Source organism: Otolemur garnettii, unplaced genomic scaffold (genome assembly GCF_000181295.1).
Source record: "Otolemur garnettii isolate 467f Iridium unplaced genomic scaffold, OtoGar3 scaffold00171, whole genome shotgun sequence".
Lineage (NCBI taxonomy): Eukaryota > Metazoa > Chordata > Mammalia > Primates > Galagidae > Otolemur > Otolemur garnettii.
Genome location: NW_003852566.1, coordinates 1,488,496 through 1,512,024, shown reverse-complemented (window position 1 = coordinate 1,512,024; position 23,529 = coordinate 1,488,496). Strand labels below are relative to the sequence as shown.

The window sequence follows — 23,529 nt, the reverse complement described above, 5'->3', positions numbered from 1 at the left end:
GGTGAGATTCCTGTATACAACAGATGTCTGGTCTGAGTTTCTGTATCCAATCAGCCAATCTGTGCCTCTTTAGAGGACAATTTAAGCCATTCACGTTGATAGAAATTAGAGTGATAGCATTTCAAACAAGCCTCCACTGACTCCTGATATTACTGTTTGATCACCAACTATAATAGTTTAAGAAGCAAATACCCAGGGAGAGTTATAAAGAGGGTGAAGACTCCTTAAGCTTGCTATCTTTTCACCTAGGTGAAAAGTGCTCAAAACTTAAAAGTTTTATTAGGGGATACTGAATCAATGTTGCAGAGTAAATAAATCTGTGTATGAATGAATAAACTGTATTCATGAAAGGACTTCAAAAACCTATGGGTGGGCTCTGCAGAGCTATGCCCAGAGGTGTATATGAAAACACACACACACACACACACACGCGTGCGTGCACACATGCGTGCAGCGATACATGCTTTCTAGGTTTTCTTAGGTAATAGAAACAAGATTCAAAAGGTTTGAGAAGTTAAAACAAGGGGACTAGTGTAACAAGATTAAGTTTAACAAGAGCAGGTGCTGGGCTATGAACATTTGTTCAAAAGTGGCCCACACCGGGTGACGATGAGGGAGGCAAGGATGTGAGAGAGTCGGCAATCCCACGGGGGACAGCCCCTCCCGTACGTCAGGGTTAGGGCCTGGGTGCCAAGAACATGAGTGAGCTCCTGAGCTGTTTTACTACAAGCTCATTTTTCGGGCGGGAGACCTGATAGGTACATGAGTCAGACCACACCTGAAGTCTGGAGCTCAGTTCTGGAAAGAAACACAAGCAAACTGGTGATCAAACAAAAAGCCATGTGACAGTAGAAGGGACAGTAGAAGGGGAGGGAAGGGGGCAGAGAGAATGCAAGGGGTGGCTCGAGGGCAAGGTTAGTATACGATTCGCCCTTGTATTCCCAGTATCCAGACATGTTTAGAGATTTGTAAAGATTTGCTGAATGAACAAATTAGGGAATCCCAACAGAGAAAGAGTTTTCCCATGAAGGAGTGAGTTCTCAATCAATGAGGGCTTTTAAGTACAAAACATCTGGCCCTTTGCTGGTGGCATTCTAGGAGAGAGACCCCCAGTGTCTAATGCAGGCTTGCGAGTAGATATTAAGTCCCACTGAGTCCCATACATTTTATTCCATAAGGCTGGATAGTAAAGCCTCACCATGGACATCCATTTCTTTTTTATTGGTGATTTTCAAAGAGAGGGGAAGAAGGAAGGATGAAAAGAAAAACAGAAGGAGGAAGAAATGCAGGAATGATGGAAGAGTGGCCAGTGCCAGGGCCTGTGAGCTCCCCGAAGCTCTCCTTCCCTGTCCCCACCCCTGCAGCGGGGAGACGCCTGCCTTTTGAGAGCCCCTTCATCAGACCGTTCACTGTGGTGCATGGGAATCGCCTCTGCATGTCACAGCCTCTTTTCCCAGAGCCTGAGTCTGTTTGTTTTGCACTATTTTGTCCCAAATACACAATGCTTGGTAAACAGTGCCTGTTAACAAATATTTGTTGAATGAATGAATGAACACTGCATTTTTTTATTTTTTTATCTTTTTTGCAGTTTTTGGTTTGAACCCACCACCTCTGGTATATGGGGCCAGCACCCTACTCCTTTGAGCCACAGGTACCACCCGGAACACTACACTCTTCAGCCTTCATTAGAGACACGGTTCCTGGGCTGGCGTATGTCTCATACAGTATTCTCAGGTTGAGTTTGTATATGTTATTCCACTGGAGGGAAAAGGAAGCCAGTCTGGGGGTGTGGGGGAGACATTCTAGAGAAGGGAAAGCTACCTTGTGGGTTTCAAAAATGTCTGGATATTATGCCTGAAGCTGAAACATCAGGTCATATTTACTTTTTCTTTTCTATAAACAGCTTCTATGTTTCCTACAAAACAAAAAACAGACAAGACCTCTTGTTACTTTTTCTTAACTTTCTCCATGTTATTTTTTTGTAATGAAATCCAATGAGCATCAACTTCTGGGTCTCAATATTCTTTCTTCTATTTGCTTTGCTCTCCAAAGTTTAGACAAACTTTATATTGATTTTGAGGGTTCAAATTAGCAAAAGTCCTGTAAGTCCTTGAAGAAATTTCACTGAGAACAGGGCTAACCTATTCCCTCCATAGTTTCTGCAGCTGGAGCAGTGCCTGATGCCTTGCATGTGCTCAGTAAATACTCAGAGAATGAATACATTGCTGTCCAGCTCAGTGACACAGATCACAAGATGAGCATATTACTAACATTACTAGTTAATCCACCAACACCCCACTGGTTAAGTGTGATTCTGTTCTTCAAGATGAGAAACAGGGTGAAGGAACTAGTCAATAGCGGTAAGGGAATGAGTCAGGATTCAAAACTAGTGCTGCCCAAGCCCAAAGCCAGCCCTCATGTCACAGGCTTCTCAAGGCAAGTTCGTCCTGGGCATCTTCTGCTTCCCTTGAGCCTCTTCTTCCCCTAGTTGTTCTTGGGTCCAGATCTCTGGCTACATGCTTCAAATACTTTAGAGAACAAGGCAGGTTGTAAACATCAAATGGCTAGCTGGATAAAGAGTTAGGTAAGTGATGCGGGATTGATGGATGATGACACTGACGGACAGCTTGCTGGTTACAGACATAGCTCCTGCCCCCGCCTGGACCTATAGCATCAGCCTGGTCATTTCAGTCTGGCAACACATCCTAGAAAAACAGTTCTGCTTCTAAAGCTTCTCTGCCAAGTTCTCCCCCTCTGCCTGCCCCACCCAGGAAGATTAAATGCCCTGAAGTCTTAAGCATGGAGCATACTTTTGTGCTATAGTTTTTGCCCAGACCTCATTAATTCAGGAAGACAATACTGCAGCCAGTGGAAGGATATCGAATGTGTGCAATACTCCTTAATTGCAGCTTTCCCTTTGCTGTCTGCTCCCTTAATCAACTTGGAAACTATTTTATGTAAATTATATTCTTTGCATCAGGCTATGGCGTTTTCTTTCTCCATGAGCTGGAGCAGAGAGGGAGCAGAGCAGGATGGAGGAAAGTAAGGGCATGATGAAAACTCTCCCTCCAAAGAAGAAGCCCATTGTAACTGCATTTGCTTTTCTTTTATTTTTATTTTTATTTATTTATTTATTTATTTTTTGTAGAGACAGAGTCTCACCTTATCGCCCTCAGGAGAATGGCCTGGCATCACCCAGCTCACAGCAACCTCCAACTCCTGGGCTTAGGCGATTCTCTTGCCTCAGCCCCCCAAGGAGCTGGGATTACAGGCACCCGCCACAACGCCTGGCTATTTTTCTGTTGCAGTTTGGCTGGGGCCAGGTTTGAACCCACCACCCTCGGTATATGGGGCCGGCATCCTACCCACTGAGCCACAGGCGCCGCCCTGCATTTGCTTTTCTACCGTAAACCAAGTTCCTCTCTGGGCTGCTTTGTGTAAATGTGAGCTTCAGGGATGTGCAGGCAACAGAATCAGGTGAGGCAGAGATGAGCCCTACAGCAGAGTGACTCTTAGTGTAATCTAGGTCAGAGATGCCTGGGGTCGGGTGAGTGGATCTAATAAGGATAGTGTGTGGGGAGGGTGAGCAAAACGGAGACAGTGAGGAGATGCCAACTCAACCAGCAAAGCAGAGCTGGAAAAGTGGCCCAGTGGGGCCAGGACCCCAGAGGGAGAGACAGCCCCTAAGCTCTGCCTCCAGGTCATCTCGTCCAAGCCTCCAGGCCAGAGTCCCTGTAGCTACCTGACTGGTCCACAGGCACTTTGCCTGACTCTGGCTGAGAGGCCTTCAGACAGAGGAGCCGCTGTTTGGGTTCCACTCCTGCTCTGCTCCATACTGAGTACCTTCCTGTGCCTTGATTTTCCAAATCAATAAGATGATCTGAAACAGCGCCTGGCACCTGGTGAGTGCTGTGTAAGGATCAGCTGTCATCATCGTCACTTCATCATCATCTGTTTCTATTCACAACATCAGTCCCAACTCAGAAATTTCAGATTATCTTCCATGAGGAATGGATTTTTCATTACATTCCCATCCTCAGTTTCCCCAAAGCCAAGATAAGGGAGTTATTTCCGTTGGAAAATTCCAAGGGTATTTTCCCCAAGGGTAAAATACACTCTCAAGAGGAAGGAGGAGAGGGATGTAGCCTAGAGAAGGAGCTTGTGGAGTTTAAACTTGAAGCACAAATGAAAAGTGTGACTGTCATTGATCCAATCCTCTCTGACAACAGCCCCTGGGAGCAGAGCAGATGCCCCTGCAGCCCTTGCCTGAACAGCAGAGGCAAATGACAATCCAAAGAGGGCAGGAGCCCAGGGGACCTCCAAGGGGCTAGAGATCAAGGAGTTGGGACAGGAAGAAGGGGTGAAGAAAAGGAATGTCTGAGGGGAGAGGATCTCTGTGCAGACCAGAGGGGCAGCCACAGAAGTGCCGTAGGATTGGAGTGCTACAGTTCCTTGGTGGTTGTGAGCCCTGGAAGACGGCTGGTCTTTGGGCAACTACTTGTGCACTTTTCTGGACTGTATGGGGGATTTCCTGGAAAAGAGTATGTCTGTTTGCTTATGGAAACATCACTCAGTCCTCTTGTAGCAGGGATCAAGTGTAATGCTGGGCTCACTTATGGTCCCTAACAGAGTCCTGTGGTGGGATGGGAGGCAGTCAACATGGGAGAGTCCTTTGATTTTAATTAGAGGTTTTATACCTTAAATTATAGTAAATGAGACATTTTGAAAAAACAGTTTGGGATATATAGGGGCATATTTGAAATTTGCTAATATACAGCATCTTTGTTAACGCCTTTTACAAGTGAAAGCCATTCAACTTTAAATCAATTTTAAGATTAAAAACCTCACTCCATCACAGGCTACTTTAAGGGTGGGGGAAAACCCCAAGCTACTCCTCCTGAGGCTTGCAGTGAGACCTTCATGTTCATTTGAACTTAAAGCTGGTGCTGTTTGCCTGCTGTTCTGGTGTACAGTTATGGAAACTAGTGGTGAGCTTAAAGCCTTCTGAAACTGTTATCTAAAACCTTGGCTTTCCCAGGAGGAGAGGGCAGAACCCCAGCCGTGTGGTCAGTATTGATAACTTTTGGAATTCTGCTGTGCTGTCTTATGCCTACAAAGAAAAGAACAGTGAAGACAAGTAATAACAGAGACCCCTAAAAATGCATCAACAAAAATAAAATGTGTTGTGAGGAAATTCCAAGCTTTATTAAATGCACTTTTGGTGAAAGAAGCCCTACAGAGAATTTCTTAATAAATTTCAGAGGAGAGGTGTTTGGTCACTGAATCGCCTACATAAGCAATCCTAGCATTTGTGGAATGTCAAACTGCAGATTGCCTGAGGTAATCATCCAGCTTGGACCACAGTCACTTCTTACGACAGATCAAGGACTCGGACAGTGGTTTGGGGTTAGCTGCACTCATGTCTGCATGTTGGAAGCTTCTGATAGTGTTCAGCCTCTTGGCTTGGAAAGAGTCTGAATGTAGCCCTTCCTGCCCGTTGCCAATGCTTCCACAGACACAGACCTGCAGCCAGAGAGACACTGTCCTTATTTTAAACACCTTGGTAACTCATTCCAAAGTCCAGCAACACTCATATCCAGGAAATTCTTAATGTTTAGCCCAAATCACTCATGCTTCAATGTAAGCTCATTTCCTCTCTCATTCTGTCCAAAAAAGAAATAGGGAACAGCTGCTCTCCATCACTGGTTTATACACTTTAGAACCTTTATTTCATCCAACCCCTAAATCTTCTCTTCTCCAGAATAAATATTTCGAATCCCAGAAACATTGTCTGAGACTTACCCAAACCATGTGGCCAGTTACTTTCTAAGTGTCCCCTTTAATTCCAAGGTGCTGTCTCAGGTCTCAGTCATGAATAGCACATATCTGTTGGGTGATAACAGAGGCCTGACAGGAAACCAAGCCTCTTCCCAGGACCTGAAGATGTCTCCTCACCTCCAGCTGCCCCGGCCTCCTAGCCCACGTTTCATTTTTCTATTGCCATCTTCAGCATCCTTGCCGCTAAATGGCTGGATTTTGTTTTTATTACTAGCTCGATACTAACCACTGTGTTGTACACTTTATATAGATCCCATCGCATTGAATATAACAATACTGTTGGACGTATTTTTGCCTTTAATTCATAGGTAAAGAAAAAACTTCTAAAAATCTTTGTAACTAAAAAGTGATCAGGATTTGAACCTTAGGCTGTTGGACACAGATCCCAGGTCCTGGCCAGACTGCCAAGCTCAGACCTGTTCCTGCTTCTTGGACTCCCATCAATACAGGACCCTGCTCTTCCGGTCAGAAGTGGCTGCAAGAACAGCATCTCCCATCTCTATCTCTGGAGTGCCAATCTTTTCCTTTCTCTGTAGAATAGCTTTGTTATTTCATTCTTCAGAGATTTCATTAAAAGAACAATAAATTCCATCATTGCACTTATGTTAATTTTTTAAATTTATTTATCTTTTCTAGAGTCAGAGTCTCACGGTATCACCCTGAGTAGAGTGCCGTGGCATCACAGCTCACAGCAACCTCCAACTCCTGGGCTTAGGCGATTCTCTTGCCTCAGCCTTCCGAGTAGCTGGGACCACAGGCGCCTGCCACAACACCCGGCTATTTTTTGTTGCAGTTTGCCTGGGGCCGGGTTTGAACCCGTCACCCTTGGTATATGGGGCCAGCGCCTTACTCATTGAGCCACAGGTGCTGTCCTGCACTTATGTTTAATTACAATTATCTCTGTAAAAATGTGTCTGCTCACCATCCTTTGACCTGCTCCACCTGCATCTAGCACAGTGCCACCTATTGAGTAGACAGGATTGTGTGTAGAGCGAGGCTCACTGAATGAACCAACAGATGGGCTGGATGAGTGAATAAATCACACATAAATACACACTTATTTATAACTCCAATTCTCAAGTTTAGAAGTACCTACAGATACAAATGCATCTGTTTGTATAAATGCCATTCCCTGCAGGCCTACTTCCACCACAAAACTGGTCTGAGGGCACTGAACAGTTGGGAGATAAAGAACTTAATCTCATTTTCTTGGACAAGTCACCTGTTTTCTCATCTGAAAAATGAGGGAAGTTGGCCTGGATGATATTTAAGGCCTTTCCCAGACCAAAATTTCCATAACTTCTATGGCTATCTAGCCACCTTAATCAGACTTATCTAACTAATCACAAAAACACTACTCCATGCTGGAGAAACACAGTCATAATAAACTAAGCAAAACCAAATGCCCTTCAATATCCTGTTGTGAACTATAAAATGTCCCTTAAAATCACATTTTCCCCTTGAAACAGGATGTAGAAAAAATATTTTGCTATTAAATCCTTTTAAAGTGCAAGGGAAAGCATTTATTTTGTGATTTGCCGTCCAACTCAATAAAAAGTAGAGGATTCAGCCATCTTAATTATGGAAGATACTGTCAAAAAAGCAAAGGTGGTGGAAATTCAAGTTGGAAACCAAGATGCTATGCCAACAAAACAATGCACAGGCTCTCTGGAGGGAGTTTCAAATGTGCATCCAGAAGCTTATTTCTGCCATTATGTTGGGAAAACCAGTAAATGAGTTTTTATGAGGTGATTTATGAAACTCCTGGGGTGGATGCAGTCAGTGCTAGGAAGTTGTGCCAACTTCCAAACCTGGGGCGGGGGTGGTGTGGGGATTTGAACTTTGGTGACTTGATTACATTGTCATGAGTTGAGTCCTTTAAGGTGGCTTAAGCAAAGTGGGATAAATACCTTGAGAGAGGCAGAAAGGGCTGGACGATTTCAGAGGAATGTTGCCTTGTTCTTTGGATATCAGAAGGCTTCACTTAGACTAAATTCTTTAAGGGCTGAGGTTGTATTTTCCTGATGCTGTAGATCCTCAGAGTGTTACCAGAAGCAGTCCTACAAACATTGTTTGAGAAATGGGAAAGCAAAGGTAGATCTCTGGGTCATCCAGAAAGATACACATGGGTGTCTTCCCAGCTCCAAATCACCCCCTTTCTGCTGGAGCTGCTTCCCTTTAGAAGGTGAAATATCCACATCCTAATTCTCAGATATGTTACATGGCAAGGGGGACTGAGGTTGCAGGTGGAGCTAGATCAGAGAGCTAGCTGAGGGAGGGGGAGACTATCCCAGACTATTTGAGTGAGCCCAATGTAATGACAAAGCATATTAAATGTGGGAGAAAGAGGCAGAAGAGTCAGTGCCAGAGTGATGCAGTGCGAGAGGACTCACCTTACTGTTCCTGGCTTTGAAGAAGGAGGGCGGGGCTGTGAACCAAGGGAGCAGGTAGCCTCCAGTAGCTGGAGACGATGAGGAAATCGGTCCCTCCAGAGTCTCCAGAATGAAACACAGCACTGCCAACTCCTTGATTTTAGCCCAGAAATTGGTATTAGACTTTTGACTTCTATTTTCTTTCTTTCTTTCTTTTTTTTTTTTTTTGAGACAGAGTTTCACTTTATCACCCTGGGTACAGTGCCATGGCATCATAGCTCACTGCAACCCCAAACTCTTGGGGTCAAGTGATTCTCTTGTCTCAGCCTCCTAAGTAGCTGAGAATAAAGGCACCTACCACAATGCCCAGCTATTTTTAAAGACAGGGTCTTACTCCAGCTTAGGCTGGTTTTGAAACCATGAACCCAGGCAATCTGCCTGCCTCAGCCTCTTGGAGTGCTAGGATTACAGGCGTGAGCCACTGTGCCTGGCCATTTTCATTGTTTTAAGCCACTAAATTTGTGATAATCTGTTACAATGGTGATAGAAAATGAATAGGTCCCAGGTGCCTAACCACAGAGGGTGTCCTGACAGGTTTAATCATACGACTCTGGATACTAAAGCACCGCCGACTGAACTAGGATTTTAACTCAGGAGCGGAGGGGTGGCCTTGTGTGTGGCCACAGGAACAGAGAGGCAGAGAAAACTGATCTGAGGAGATGACAATTACAATGAGGAAGAGAGCAGCAGAAAGAGATGGAGAGCTCTGGTACCACCCTGGTTTTCAGCTCCCCTCTGAGGTAAAGTCTGCAGAACATGCTCCTCTCCCAGGTCACGTCTCCCACTGGTTCAGGCTGAAGGCAAAGGAGCAGTGTCCTCAGGTCAGAACTGTAGATAGATCAGCTTCAACCAGTTGAAAAACGTAGACTGGTTGATGTTGCCCAACAAACAGGCAACTTAGACGACTTCCATATGGCGGTGTCAATTGTATTTGGGGGAAATCCCAACCCCTGCTCATAGAGATCGTGAGTGCTGGCCAGGCACAGGGCCTCATGCTGGGAATCCCAGCCCTCTGAGAGGCGGAGGCAGGTGGATGGCTTGAGCTCAGGAGTTCAAGACCAGCCTAAGCCAGAGCAAGACCCCATCTCTACTAAAAATAGAAACACTGAGGCAAGAGCACTTGAGCCCAGGAGTTTGAGGTTGCCGTGAACTATGATGACACCATGGTACTCTACCCAGAGTTAGACTCTGTCTCAAAAAAAGAAAAAAAATCCTGGATGGTTGATAGGTATTTTGGCATTTTTCAGACAGAGGCTCAGAAAGATGAAGTAACCTGCTTAAAGTCACATAGACAGTGAGTAGGAATGTTAGAATTCAAACCCAAATCTTTCCATTTCTAAATCCCTTTTTGTTTGTTTTGTTTTCTATTAGTCATCCTCTGCTAACTGCTATCTGGACTTCTGTTTTCACTAGGAAGAACTCAGAGATCTGATATATGTCCCTTGGGTATGCTGTAAAAATTCCTTAAGTATTAAAATACTCAAGGCTTGGGACAATACTTACTGTCCAGAGAGGGCAAAAGTGAACGTGTGATGCTGTGGATGCAGGTTCAGGCCTTACAGTATCCAGAGGCCTCCAGGCAAGATACAGGATCAAAGTTAATAGAGCAATAATGCCCCCCTCCCCCATTTCTCAAAGGCTTTTGCTCACTGTGTGTACCCACAACTGTGTAGTTGCAGGGAGAGGAATGGAGCAGACGGGGGTCCTCAGGCTTCCATCCCTGTCTGCTAGATAATCTCACAATTCTTAGTCAAACTGGGACTCTCAGCCTCAACATTTGTGGAGCCAAGTACCATCCTGTGGAGTCAGAATAAAAGGGTGCTAACTGGAAAGCCTCATCTCAGGGTGGTCCTAATTCCAAGAGATGGCTGTTTTCAGAGCTGGTTATGTCAGACTGTCTACATGTCACTCTTAGCCTCCTGCCCTGCTGGGCTTAGGGTACTCACTGGTAGCAAGAGACACTAGGAGTCTCCTGGGGGTTAGAAGTAGGGGTGGGGTTGGGGCCCAAGGCCATTGCTGATGGCAGAAAACAACACAAACTGAGAACAAGTTAGTTAACCTTGTGTGTCTCACCACACACACACACACCTTTGTCTTCCCACATGAAATTTAACAAAAGGACACATCTTAATATGATTTTCAGAATAAGTCACACTTTTCATGGTGATTGCCTGAGATGACTGGTGGAAACTGAAACCATAGACAACGCTGAACTATTTTTGCTCTTTTTTACCTTACTAATTGAAATTTAGTCACATGGACCCAGGATGACAAAACAATCACTGAGCACCCAGTACCTGTTTTGTCCCTGTGCTGAGAATTACTGTCCAGTGGCTCCTGTTCTCTTGGGATTGACTTGCTTCCCTCACACCGGGTTCCGGAGGTACCTTGCCCACTGTACCAGGGCTGGGAAGGCTGTGTGAGCACACGCCCTCACCTGCTGGAACTGCTCACAGTGGAGCTTCTTCAGGCTGAGAAGGACCACTTTTTGGACATGGACACTCCAGATGGTACAAGTTGCTGCCAGAACCTCCAAACAAGCTCTCTCCCAACTTCTGAAAAAAGCTTCTTAAAAGAGAAGGTGGGGGCAGTGCCTGTGGCTCAAAGGAGTGGGGCACTAGTCCCATATGCTGGAGGTGGTGGGTTCAACCCCAGCCCCAGCCAAAAACTGCAGAAACAAAAGAAGGTAGACACAAGAGTAGAGCATTTCTACCTTGTCTGAGGAGTCACATGCTGACAGTGACGCTTTGCCACACATCGGCCCACTGGATACTGTTTTTGCTGCAAATCTGATGAAAAAGAGCCCTTTTTGGTGTCCTTTCTAGCTAGATTCAGTTTGTCCTAGTCTCTCGCCTTCCTTCTAGGACAAGGGGCCCTGGTCAGATGTGTCTACCCAAGGATGAAGGATGGTGAGGAGCTCAAAAGAAGAGATGGAGAATGGAAGATGGGGAGATGTGGAATGGTGCCAGGCAGGGCGTACTTAGGACTTGACTAATCTCAAGAAAGACACAGAGCCAAGGCAGTGGAAGATGGCTTACCTGGAGGGAGGAGTGCTCAGACAGTATCTGAGGACCAAGAGAGGAGCAACCCAGAGGAGACAGGCCCCAAAGATGGAGAATAAGTCACAACAGAAGGAAAGGAGGTACAGTCTTAGTTTTCCTATGGTTGCAGTAATAAGAAACCACAAACTTTGTGATTTAAAATAAAGGAAATTTTAACTGTCCTACAGTTCTGGAGGACAGAAAGTTTGAAATCAAGGTGTTGGAAGGGCCAGTATCTCCAGAGGTCCTAGTGGAGAATTCTTCTTTGCTTCTTCCAGCTCCCAGCAGCTGTCAGCATTTTGGGGCTTGTGGCTGCCTATCTAGTATCTGCCTGTCTTTTTTTTTTTAATTAATTAATTTATTTTTTATTTATTTTTATTTATCTTTTTATTTTTACAGTTTTTGGCTGGGGCTGGGCTTGAACTCACCACCTCCAGCATATGGGGCCTGTGCCCTACTCCTTGAACCACAGGCGCCACTGTAGATGTGTGTGTTTATTCCTTGGAACTTCTGTTCGATGACGCAGGGGAAAGAACTGCAAACGGAATGAATCTTCAAGGGAGACCGGGACTCGCTCTGGTCGGCGGCCCCGATAAACTTTACTAATTATCTTATATACTTTCCAACATTCAGTAAGAATTTAACACATTTACAAAGAAGTCAAGTATCGTGAGGAAGCAACCATTTGAGATTACAATTTAGTGTGAAGGTTGAGGAAGGCATATACAATTGATTTTGTTTAGAGTAAAACATTTTGGAGCCTGGCTGTCGGTCCTCTCTTGCCCAAGGTAAGGTAACACATTATAATGCTAATTGAAGGAGGGAGGCAGGGAATAGAACCCAATGCTTCAAAACCGGTCTTTCCAGCCTCCAGCTCATCTCGGCTACTTCTCCACGCCCCCTAGGGAGAGTCACTCTACACATTCCTGCACATCAATAGGCAAGTGCAGATGCTCAGATCCACAAGGAATGCGCTTCCTGGAAGCAGTTTACCTGAAAGGGCACATTGAGGCGAACTGCCATGTCTTGAGCAAAAGGATCTTATCCCCTACACGCCACCCAGTATCTGCCTGTCTTAACGTGACCATACCTTCTCTGTGTCCCTCAAAAGGATATTTGTTATTGGATTTAGGGCTCACCTGGGTAATCCAAAATCACCTCCTCAAGGTCCTTAACTGAATTACATCTTTGAATATCCTCTTTCCAAGTAAGGCCGTGTTCATGGGTTCTAGGAGTCAGGATATAGGTATACCTTTTGGGACAGGCCTTCCTTGTTTGTATACAAGGCAAGGGCAAAGGGCTCAGGACCAAAGACCAGCATTAGGTAAGAATGAGGGCAGGAAGCTCCTCCTTTATGTGCTGGTTGGCAGGTGGCGGAGGGGCAGAGGCAGCCCCCTAAAGGGCTGGGCCACGATGACCTGTGTTTGCCTCTTGCCTTTCCCTTCTTTTCTTCTGCTTGTCCATTTCAAAGCTAAACTCGTGAAAGAGTGCCCAGGAGAAACTTGCCCCAATCTCTCTAGCTATGCTCCTTGTTTAGGAACAAGTTTCTTCTTTGAGCTTCCAGTCCCTAGAGTCATGGTCCTTTCCAGGGTCCCCCAGAAAAAAGTTGTTTTCAATAGATTTCTTTAATTCCACTTCCTAAGATGAAGTTATCTGTTTTGTGCATTGAGTTCTGCCAAGGTGTGGTCCCAGGAGTTTCTGCCACTATGTCTTCTCTCCCAGTTAGATTTAAACATAATACAGCCATTCCTTCCTCTCCATCCTTTACTCACTGAGAAATACAGTTATGTCCTGATGGTAAGTTAAGGATCCAATATTCTTGTTGATATTGAATATTGGACATTCAAATAGCAGATATTTGCATACAAGTTGTAACAGTGAGATCAGACTAGTTATGCACCAGTTAACATGACCTCACAAACCTCTGTGGACAACAAGAGCAAAGGCTGACCCCTCACTCCCAGCACACACATATCCTTGGCTGTCCGTGTTCCATGCCATTTTCCCCAGGACCCAGGTTGATGGAACATTGGAACATTGTGGCTTGTCACAGAAGATGGACAAGAGCAGAGTATACCACATGTTAGCTGTACATTTGCTGCCTGGAAACGGCATGCCAGTTTTCATTGGCTAGTGGGAATCACCTGGCCAAATCAGTATCAATAGGTCAAGAAACTATAATCCTACCCTGGGAGGAGAGTCCCTGAATATGAGTGAACAATGAACACTACCTCAGAGGGTCTCCTGTTATTTCATTATTGTGGTAAATCCTTGAATCCACGGATCCAGAAAACCCTGGTTCCCCAGCCCATGGGAATTCCCTTTCAGGCACTGGGAACCCTCCACATGAATGATGCTTGCTCACACTATCTGTTCCCAGACAGCGGGGCTATAAAACCAGCCCCTCCAAAGGGATGTGACAATGACAAAATCTCAGGGGCTGACAACAACAGGGGTCTATTTATCCCTCACGGCTCATGCCCATCATGGGTTATGGGTTGGTCATCCAAACAAGCAATTCACTTTTTTTGAGGGAGATTTTTAGTGACTTTTATGAAAGAGTCCCAGATGATTCTAAACTGCCTACTTCTGCTTATATGGGGGTTGCTGCTGTGTGGCACCTCTTTGGAGCTTGCAATACAGATGATCCTTAAACAAGTGGGGATTAGGGGTGCTGATCCCACTGCCCAGCCTTAAATCCATGTGTAAATTTTTTTTTTTTTTTTTTGGCTGGGGCTCGGTTTGAACCCGCCATCTCCGGCGTATGGCCAGCACCCTACCCCTTTGAGCCACAGGCACCACCCTATGTGTAATTTTTGACTCTCTACACACTTAACTTTTTTTTTTATTTTGAGACAGAGCCTCAAGCTGTCCCCCTGGGTAGAGTGCTGCGGCATCACAGCTCACAACAGTCTCCTGCCTCAGCCTCCCAAGTAGCTGGGACTACAGGCGCCTGCCACAATGCTCGGCTATTTTTTGGTTGCGGCCGTCATTGTTGTTTGGCGGGCCCAGGCTGGATTCAAACCCGCCACCTTAGGTGTATGTGCCTGGCGCCTTAGCCACTTGAGCCACAGGCATCAAGCCAATGCACTTAACTATTAATAGCTTAGTAGTGATCTGATACCTTACTGCTAACATAAACAGTTAACTAACACATATTTTGTATGTTATATGTATTATATGCTGTATTCTTATAATAAAGCAAGCTAGAGAAAGAAAATGTTAAGACAATTATGAGGAAGAGAAAATGTATTTACTATTGATGAAACAGAAGTAGATCATCATAAAGGTCTTCATGGTCTTCATCCTTGTATTGAGTAGGCCAAGGAGGAGGAGGATTAAGAGAAGGAGCTGGTTTTGCTACTTCATTTTTGGTTTATGGTTCAGTTTTAGTTTAAGGGTAAAGAAGGGTGGCAGAGGCAGAAGAAAATCTGCACGTAAGTGGACCTGTGTTCCAACCTGTGTTGTTCAAGGGTCAACTGTATATTTTTCAAAACAATGTTTGGCCCAATGAAATATCTGCTGCATAAATAAAGAAAACATAATTTGTGTACTACCCCCAACTGGGCAGTTTGTAGTATACTTCCATGACATTTTCTGTTCTTCATTTTTATCTACATCTCCTCTCTGCTCTGCATGGTTTCATATGTTAGCTCATTGTCCTGAAGTCACTTTGCTGAGGTTAAAAGAGCAAAACAAATAAGATAAAAAAGTGCAATCCTACATCCCATGATCTGTGGGAAATCCAGAGTCCTCCTCAAGATTTTTGTGACTTTTCTAGGAATTCTATATACTTGTTGTCACTTGTGGCTTTAAAGACTGATATTTTGAGCTCTCTGCCACAATCTTCTCTGCTCTTACAGATCCAGAGAGACAACTTAGATCTTTATCCCAACCTACCTTTCTATCCAAAACAAAAAAACAAAAAACCAAGCACACCAAACACTTACTGACGGTCTGTGGTAGCTTAGCCACCTTCCCACTAAAAACTCTTCCCAACTACTTACTTTCTACTTTCTTGGCCCTGTGTTTTGGCTCCCCTCACACCCTTGCCCCTAATTCAACCTCCCTAACTTTATTATTCAGAGCAATCTCTCTTTTCCTCTATTCCACTCCCAGCTTTACCTTTGCACAGCCAAAGACTCTTTCATGTCTAGATAAAACAAAGGGTCATTTACATAAGACATAATCTTTGGCAAAGATTTTGTAATTTCTTTATTTCTTTCTCTTTCCCTCCATAGGTGGAAAAAAGCTGTATGGACATTTATTTTCCTCATATAGGAAAAATGACAGTGGCTACAGCTTGGGTTTTAAATAACATCTTCCTTCCTCCTTGCTGGTAAATATATACTTTCTTAACATCTATATCTGATAAACGTTTTTCTTTAACATAGTGGTTCTCAAACTTTTGGTCTCAGAAGTTCTTTGCACACTTAATTATTAAGGGCCTTAAACAAATTTTGTTATATGGACTTTATTTATCTATATTTACCATATCAGAAATTAAAACAAAAACGTTTGGCATTTTTGCAAATCTCCTTAAAGTCTGGCTTAATAGAAGACAGCTGTTCTGCATTCAGTCTGTTGCAACATCAGTCGCTGGAAAACTCAACTGTACACAACTCATGAGAAAATGAGAGTGAAAAGGCAAATAACATTTTAGTATTTTTATGAATTCTTTTTTACGCTGGTAGTCATTAAAACTGGGGTTTTATCATATTGTACGTTCTACTGGTGCATCCTCTTTAAGAAAAAAGCAACAAATTTGACGAAATTAATGAAATCTTAAACTAAAAGTAAACCATGAACCAGAAATGACCCTCTCCCAAAAAATTCATTGGCTGGCTTGTACTCAATTTAAATAACTATGACACAAGATAGTACTTGTGTCTATACAAGTACTGTATTTAAAAACTATACATCAAAGATAGACAGAATCCGGTGGCATTAAAGCTCTCACCTTTGTCTCCATCTGACAAATTCCTGCCCATTCTTCAAATCTATGCTCATATCTCTAAGTTTCAAATCTCTACAGAGTCTCTTCCCCCAACATAAACAACAACCGCAACTAACATTTATTGGCCAAATACTAGGAGCCAAGCAAAACACTTCACACGCGTCATCTAACGTTCACAGTAAACTAGGCGAAGGTGCTGCCTTCACTTTAGAGGAGGTTGGCTGAACGTTGGAGCATAACGGCCTCTACCTAGCTCTGTGTCTCGCACACCTGCTCTGACTAAGGACCACTTATCGCACCCAGAGGGTCACTGCCTACGTGACACTGTCCCGTTCAAGGTGATTCCTGGAGGTCAAAGGTCAAGGGTGGTACCCTCCGCGCCCCACTCCCCCGCAACCAAGGCGCGCATGCTCAGTGAGAGAGGGGGCCACGAGAAAGGAGCAAGGCCACGCTCCCGAAGCCCACATTAAAGATCCCGGCATTAAAGCTCTCACTTTTGTCAAATTCCTACCCATTCCTCAAATCTATGCTCATATATCTAAGCTTCAAATCTCTACAGACTCTCTTCCCCCACCATAAATAACAAATGACAATAACAACCGTAACTAACATTTATTGGCCACTTACTGGGAGCCAAGCAAAACACTTCACGCGCGTCATGTTCACAGTAAACTATGCTTAAGCTTCATTAATTTCGTGGCAAATGCACCCCTCCTTGGCCACCCGCCCAAACCAGCGCACTGGAGCTCGGAGAGCCTGCAGAGAGAAAGGGGAGCCCGCGAGCGCTTCCCGGGGTCCGGAATCTGCACCGCTCGTCTCTGTGGCCGGAACTTTTTTCCTTTCGTCGCGGCAATCCGCGGAGGCCGGAACCTTTCTTCTCGCGTCGTAGTTGCCGGGGGGAGGCGTGCTCAGCAGGACCGGTATTCCAGCTGTGGGTTCACGCCGCGGTCGCTGCTGCTGACGTGTGCCGGCCCGTTGTGGGGCTGCGGGTGCGGGTCGCTATGGCGGTGGACATCACGCTGCTGTTCCGGGCCAGCGTGAAGACCGTGAAGACGCGGAACAAGGCGCTAGGAGTGGCAGTGGGCGGCGGGGTCGATGGCTGCCGTGATGAGCTGTTTCGCCGGAGCCCCCGGCCCAAGGGCGACTTCTCCAGCCGGGCCCGCGAAGTGGTGAGCTAGTTGCTATGGAAACGGCGGGCTAGAGAGCGGGGACAGATCCTCAGGGACTGACTGACCCCTGACGCCAAACCAGACCCTGTCCCATAAGCATTTTGTGAAGGAAGTGGTCTTAAGGTGGGAGAGGAGAGTTGACCGCGGAGAGCCCACAGCTGTCTTGGGAAAGGAGCAACCTTATTTTGAGGAAGAGAGACGCATACGGGGAACTCTAGGAAGCGGCTTTTTTTGTGGGGGAAAGGAGATTCTCTGAAATCTTTATCTGTGAAGTTCTTGGGCTGTTTTGTTAGGTAGATAACTTCGCCGTCACTGCAGACTTGAACGCAGGGGAAACTTCCCCACAGCCCTTTGCTTTTTTGTCGCAGCACGGACCACACAGTATTTGCCTCTTCAGTTTACTTGTCCCTCACCCACACTTGAGCTCAAAAGCCACATTCAGCTGAATGCTGCCTTGTCTCTCGCAGTAAATAGGACTCAGTACCTCTTGACAGTGGTTTAGGATAATCTTTCACAAACTCTCTGTTTTACAGTCTTCTAAACTACTTTCTCTTTTGTAAACACAGAAGGGCTTTGTTATCTCCTGAGAGCAGGAACCTTTTCTTTGAGGGCAGAAAACAGTGTTCAGAATGCTTCACCTCAGAATGCACGAGTTGTATGTATCATTGCTTAGTGTTTGTTGAATGAATGAATGAACAAATGGTTGTCTGTTTTCCACACTAAACAGGACACGTCAGAGAGGGAGAGACGTTTGTCTTGTTCCCCTTTGTATTCTTGGCACCAAGGGTGGATCTGGTTTTTGTGAGGCCTAAAGCTTATGTGGTTCTGTATGCCCTTTTTAAGAAATAGAAAATCACAGAAAAGGTTCAGAGCTTTGGAAGGTGCAGGTGAGGGACTCTGAAGCTTATTATTAATTTCGTGGTAAATGCACCTCTCCTTGGCATACAATCAAATGCCTGGCATTTTGTAGACACTCAGATATTTTTGAATGAATGTATGTATGTATACATGAGTTAATGTGTGGCAGTTTGCAGAGATGTTTTCTAGATCAGAAGGGGGATTAGACCAGATGAATATATTTAGCACCTGCCTCCTGATTAGCACGTATTACAGTAACATGATATAAAAGAAGCAGTGGAGAAGACAGCCTACAAACAGATAACCAAGTACCATAAAGCCTTGCAGGTAGGTAGAGCACAAAGAAGAATGTGATCAGTTTTACCTGAGGGTCAGGAAAGGCTTTATGGAGGTGGCAATGCAGACAAGATGAGGAAGGGCTTCTTAGGCTAAAAGAATATATGCACGAAGGTGTGGACGTAGGTAACTGTCTGACAAGAGTTGGTTCAATAAACATTTGAGTATGACTGGAATGTGTGGCACTGAAGATCTTGTAGGGCCTGTGTATCACTACTGGGAGTTTGAACTTTGCCCCTGAAGCTGTTATATGTTATGTGGTAGAGGAAGCACCAGAGAAGGAGTCAAAAGACCAGGTTGTTGTCTTAACCCTGCAGCTATTAGTCATAAGATGGTGGTAAGCAAGTGTTATGACTTCAGTTTATTTACCTGTAAACTGTCTTCCCCCCTCCTTTTTTCTCAAACATAAAACTTTTTAAAAACTACACAGAATCTCAATGCATATATAGGGGGTCAAAATGGGAGCTTCTCAACTGAAATGAGAGGAAGGGAAACAGGACATTCTCCCTCCCTATACCTCCAATTTGACTCAAGAGTTATTGAGATTCCTTTTCTAGAACTATGGTATGGAGATCACGGTTTTGGCTTTTGAAAGGCCCTTCTAACTGAAATCAGTGGCTCCTTAACCCTGCTAATTTGGGGTCCTGCTCGAGGATTGGGAATTTGGTAATGGAGTGCCCTTGGGGTGTTGAGTTCCCTGTCACTGGAGGTAATTAAATAGGGGGATATCTGCTTGTCAGAGATGTTTGAGAAGAATGTTATGCATTTGTTAGAGAGTACAATTTGACGTCAGTGGAAGTTCTAATTCTCATATCTAATGACGTAGGTAGATGTGATGTGGGAAGGCCTGGGGTTTCTATTATGTAAGGATACCATCTGTGTTGTTTAGTCCCCCTGCTCCTCCTGACCTAGGGGAACAATGTATTCTTTTGAGGAATTTTGATTTTACGTTGCAGTTGCTTTGTGTATTGTATCCTGTTCTTGCAATCATCCCCTACTCTCATTTAAAAAAAATTTTTTGGATTAATATGAGGGTGCAAACAATTAGGTTACATTGCATTTGTTAGGTAAAGTACCTTTGTAGTTGTGCCCCTCACCCCAGAGATATAACATGTACCCTTACATTGTGTCTGTTAGGTGAGAGCTAACCACTCATTCCATCTCTTTCTTTGTGGAAAATTTAACCAGAAGAAGAGCTAGTGATAGATGTCCCATGCTTTTACTATAATCAGATGTGTCAGAAGTCTGGCTGTTATTTTGTTTGGCTTGAATTTCTTATACATAAAAATCTAGACAATAGGCTTAGCACCTGTGGCTCAAGCGGCTAAGATGCCAGCCACATATACCTGAGCTGGTGGGTTCGAATCCAGCCTGGGCCCACTAAACAACAATGACGGCTCCAACCGAAAACTAGCGAGGCGTTGTGGCAGGCGCCTGTAGTCCCAGCTACTTGGGAGGTGGAGGCAGGAGAATCGCTTTAGCCAGCATTTGGAGTTTACTGTGAGCTGTGATGCCATTGCAACCTACCCAGGGCAACAGCCTGAGGCTCTGTCTCAAAAAAAAAAAAAAAAATCTAGACAATACCAGAAAACATGTTCTAATTCAGGTTTAGCCCTGGTTGTCAGACCCAAGGAAATTTAGCAAGTTACAGTAATGCCTTTGATAAGTTCCTTCCTTAAAGCATTTGCTGTCATTTTTAGGATACATTTTACTTGGCTCAATTCCCATTCTTTCATTCCATTCCTCAAATATATACCTAATACCACGTTTGTATTTCACTGAATTGTTACAGAGGTTCTATTAAGTGTGTTAAAATTGTGTTGAAACTAGATCCCTGCCCACTGGGCTGATTTCTTCTGCGTCATTCTTTTAAATATTTAACTTTTATGCTCAGTTTTGCTAAATTTATAATGCATGTCTACCTGTTAAATTACAAATGTGCAGTAATGACGTTAGATTGTAGGAGGAGGAACTTATATTTGAATAACTCCAAATAATGAAGACTATGCCACTTTGGACTGGGAATTTGATTAGTTAACTCATTTAAAGTGTGTGACTAATGAGGCCCATGAGATTGGAAAGAGAACAAGGTCTTGGTTTCAAATCTGGTTTCTGCTACTTACCAAAGGGTAAACTTGGGCAGATCCTCTTGCCTAACTTCTGTCTTCCATTTCTATAAAATGGACATGATAATAATACCCTACTTAACTTACAGCTGATTGTTAACTCTATATGTTAACTCTATGTAGAGTCTCATATGAAACCATACTGATTATTATCGTTCTCCTTCACTACCTCTCCCCTCTTCACGTAGGCCACTTAAATGTACTTTCTCCAGTGGCGTCAAGCTATCTCCAAACCACTTAGCTTTCTTGCACTTTTATTCCTTGCTTGTTAAGGGGAGCCAAGTAAGTACATGAAGGGATGAGTGAAAATCCTGTGCAGGTGCAGATGGCATCATTGGTGCAGTACTGCCTGCACTCACAAAAAACAGTAGCATTTCAGTGTCAAGGTGAAACTTTATCAGTGATGGTAAATGTGTGGCAAGAACATAGCTGTTCCTCTCTTTTCCTCACTGTGACCCTGGAAGCCAGGGTTGATTTCCTATAGTTCCCTATGGCTCAGAATCCTTTGCAACATTGTACCCTAGGAGGCATTACCAGTTGTCGGGATTGACATTCAATTTAAAATTTACTTGACATTCTACCTGACATATAATGAAAATAGAATCTCTGTGCCTAAAGCAGAACCATGGACTTATTTTTAAATTACTTAAAAGGACATTGAGTTCCTCTTGTTAATAACAGGGAAAACTTAACACCCAAATCGATGAAATGACTTGCCCAAAGTCATAGCAGCTGAGGTTATATGGCAAACCCAGAGGTAGAAGTCAGGTAGAACCCAGTTTAATGTATGAGTTACATGTGCAGTTTTGTTACATGCATACATTGGATAGTGGTCAAGTCAGGGCTTTTAGGGTACCCTCACCAAAATCACGTAGATTGTATCACTAACTGATTTCTTGCCTCTTCCCCCATTTCCAAGTCGCCATTGTCTCATTCCACTCTCCAAATCCCTGTGCACATTTTTAGGGCCCACATATCAGTGAGAGCATGTGATATTTGACTTTCTATGCCTGGCTTGTTTCACTTAATATAATGACTTCTGATTCCACCCATGTTGCTGCAAAAGACATAATTCTGTTCTTTTGTATGGCTGACTAGTATTCCATCATGCATATATATCCCATTTTCTTATCCATTTAGCCACTCATGTTATACTTTTTATTTATTTTTATTTATTTCCTTTCTTTTTTTTAATTAAATCGTAGCTGTGTACTTTAATGCATTTATAGGGTACAATGTGTTGATTTTATATACAATTTGCAATACAACAAACTGGTTAACATAGCCTTCACCATGCTTTCTTAACTATTGTGTTAGACATATGTACTCTACACTTAGTAGATTTGACATGTACCGTTGTAAAATGTACTGTAGATGTGGTCCGACCAATTACTCTCCCTCCACCCATCTTGCCCCCTCCTATCCCCTTCCCCTCCTCTTCCCCCTTTCATCTTGGGCTGTAGTTGGGTTATAGCTTTCATATGGAAGAGTGGTTGGTTCTATATTGGTTTCATAGTAGAGTTGAGCACATTAGATACTTTTCCTTCCATTGGATACTAATACTTTACTTAGTAAATTATTCTTGAGAATACTTAGTATTCTAGAGATACTTTACTAAGAAGAATATTTTCCAGCTCCATTCATGTAAACATAAAAGAGGTAAAGTCACCATCTTTTTTAAGGCTGCATCATATTCCATGGTGTATATATACCACAATTTATTAAACTATTCGTGGGTTGATGGGTGCTTGAGCTTCTTCCGTGACTTACCAATTATGAATTGGGCTGCAGTAAACATTCTGGTGCAAATCTTTGTTTTCAGTGATTTTTGGTTTTCTGGATATATACCTAGTAGAGGAATTGCGGGATCTAACGGCAGGTCTATTTTTAGATCCCTAAGTGATCTCCAAACTTCTTTTTAAAAGGAACATACTAGTTTGCATTCCCACCAGCAGTGCAGAAGTGTTCCCTTTTCTCCACATCCACGCCAGCATCTATAGTTTTGGAATTTTGTAAATGTGGGCTACTCTTACTGGAGTTAGATGATATCTCAAAGTAGTTTTGATTTGCATTTCTCTGATGATTAAGGATGATGAGCATTTTTTCATGTGTGTGTAGGCTGTATACTTGTCTTCTTCAGAGAGGTTTTTATTCAAATCTCTTGCCCACAATGAGATGGGATCACTTGTTTTTTTCCTTGACTTCTCTGTGGATTCTAGTTATCAAACTTTTATCAGAGACATAACCTGCAAATATCTTCTCCCATTCTGATGACTCTCTGCTTGCTTTACATACTGTGTTCTTGGCTGTGCAGAAGCTTTTTAGTTTGATCAGGTCCAAGTAATATATTTTTGGTGTTGCTTCAATTGCCTGGGGAGGGGGGTCCTCCTCATAAAATATAATCCCAGGTCAATTTCTTCAAATGTTTTCCCTGCACTCTCTTCTAGTATTTTTATAGTTTCATGTCTTAAGTTTAAAATTTTTATCCAGTAAGAATCAATTTTTGTTAATGGTGAAAGGTGGGGGTCCAGTTTCAGTCTTCTACAAGTTGCCAACCAGTTCACCCCGTGCCATTTGTTTAATAGGGAATCTTTCCCCCACTGCATGTTTTTGATAGGTTTATCAAAGATCAAATGACAGTAAGTAGCTGGGTTCATCTCTTGGTTCTCTATTCTGTTCCATACATCTGCCTCTCTGTTTTTGTGCCAGTACCATGCTGTTTTGATCACTATAGATTTATAGTATAATCTGAAGTCTGGTAGTGTGATTCCA

At 43.8% G+C, this 23,529-nt stretch overlaps 2 protein-coding genes across 2 annotated transcripts in view; one reads left to right on the top strand and one right to left on the bottom strand.

The window, feature by feature from the left end:
* LOC100963674 (60S ribosomal protein L10-like) overlaps nucleotides 1-12,334 on the bottom strand; it is an 18,799-nt gene extending 6,465 nt beyond the window's left edge. Inside the window, exon 1 of the mRNA XM_012811627.1 lies at nucleotides 12,305-12,334. Within this exon, the coding sequence (XP_012667081.1) occupies nucleotides 12,305-12,334 (30 nt within the window). The remainder of the gene's footprint in view (nucleotides 1-12,304) is intronic.
* A 4,841-nt stretch (nucleotides 12,335-17,175) lies between these two features.
* The window catches only part of STX18 (syntaxin 18), a 143,953-nt gene continuing 137,599 nt past the window's right edge, over nucleotides 17,176-23,529 (top strand). Inside the window, exon 1 of the mRNA XM_003800188.3 lies at nucleotides 17,176-17,437. Coding sequence (XP_003800236.1) covers nucleotides 17,270-17,437 — 168 coding nt within the window. The 5' untranslated portion in view covers nucleotides 17,176-17,269. The remainder of the gene's footprint in view (nucleotides 17,438-23,529) is intronic.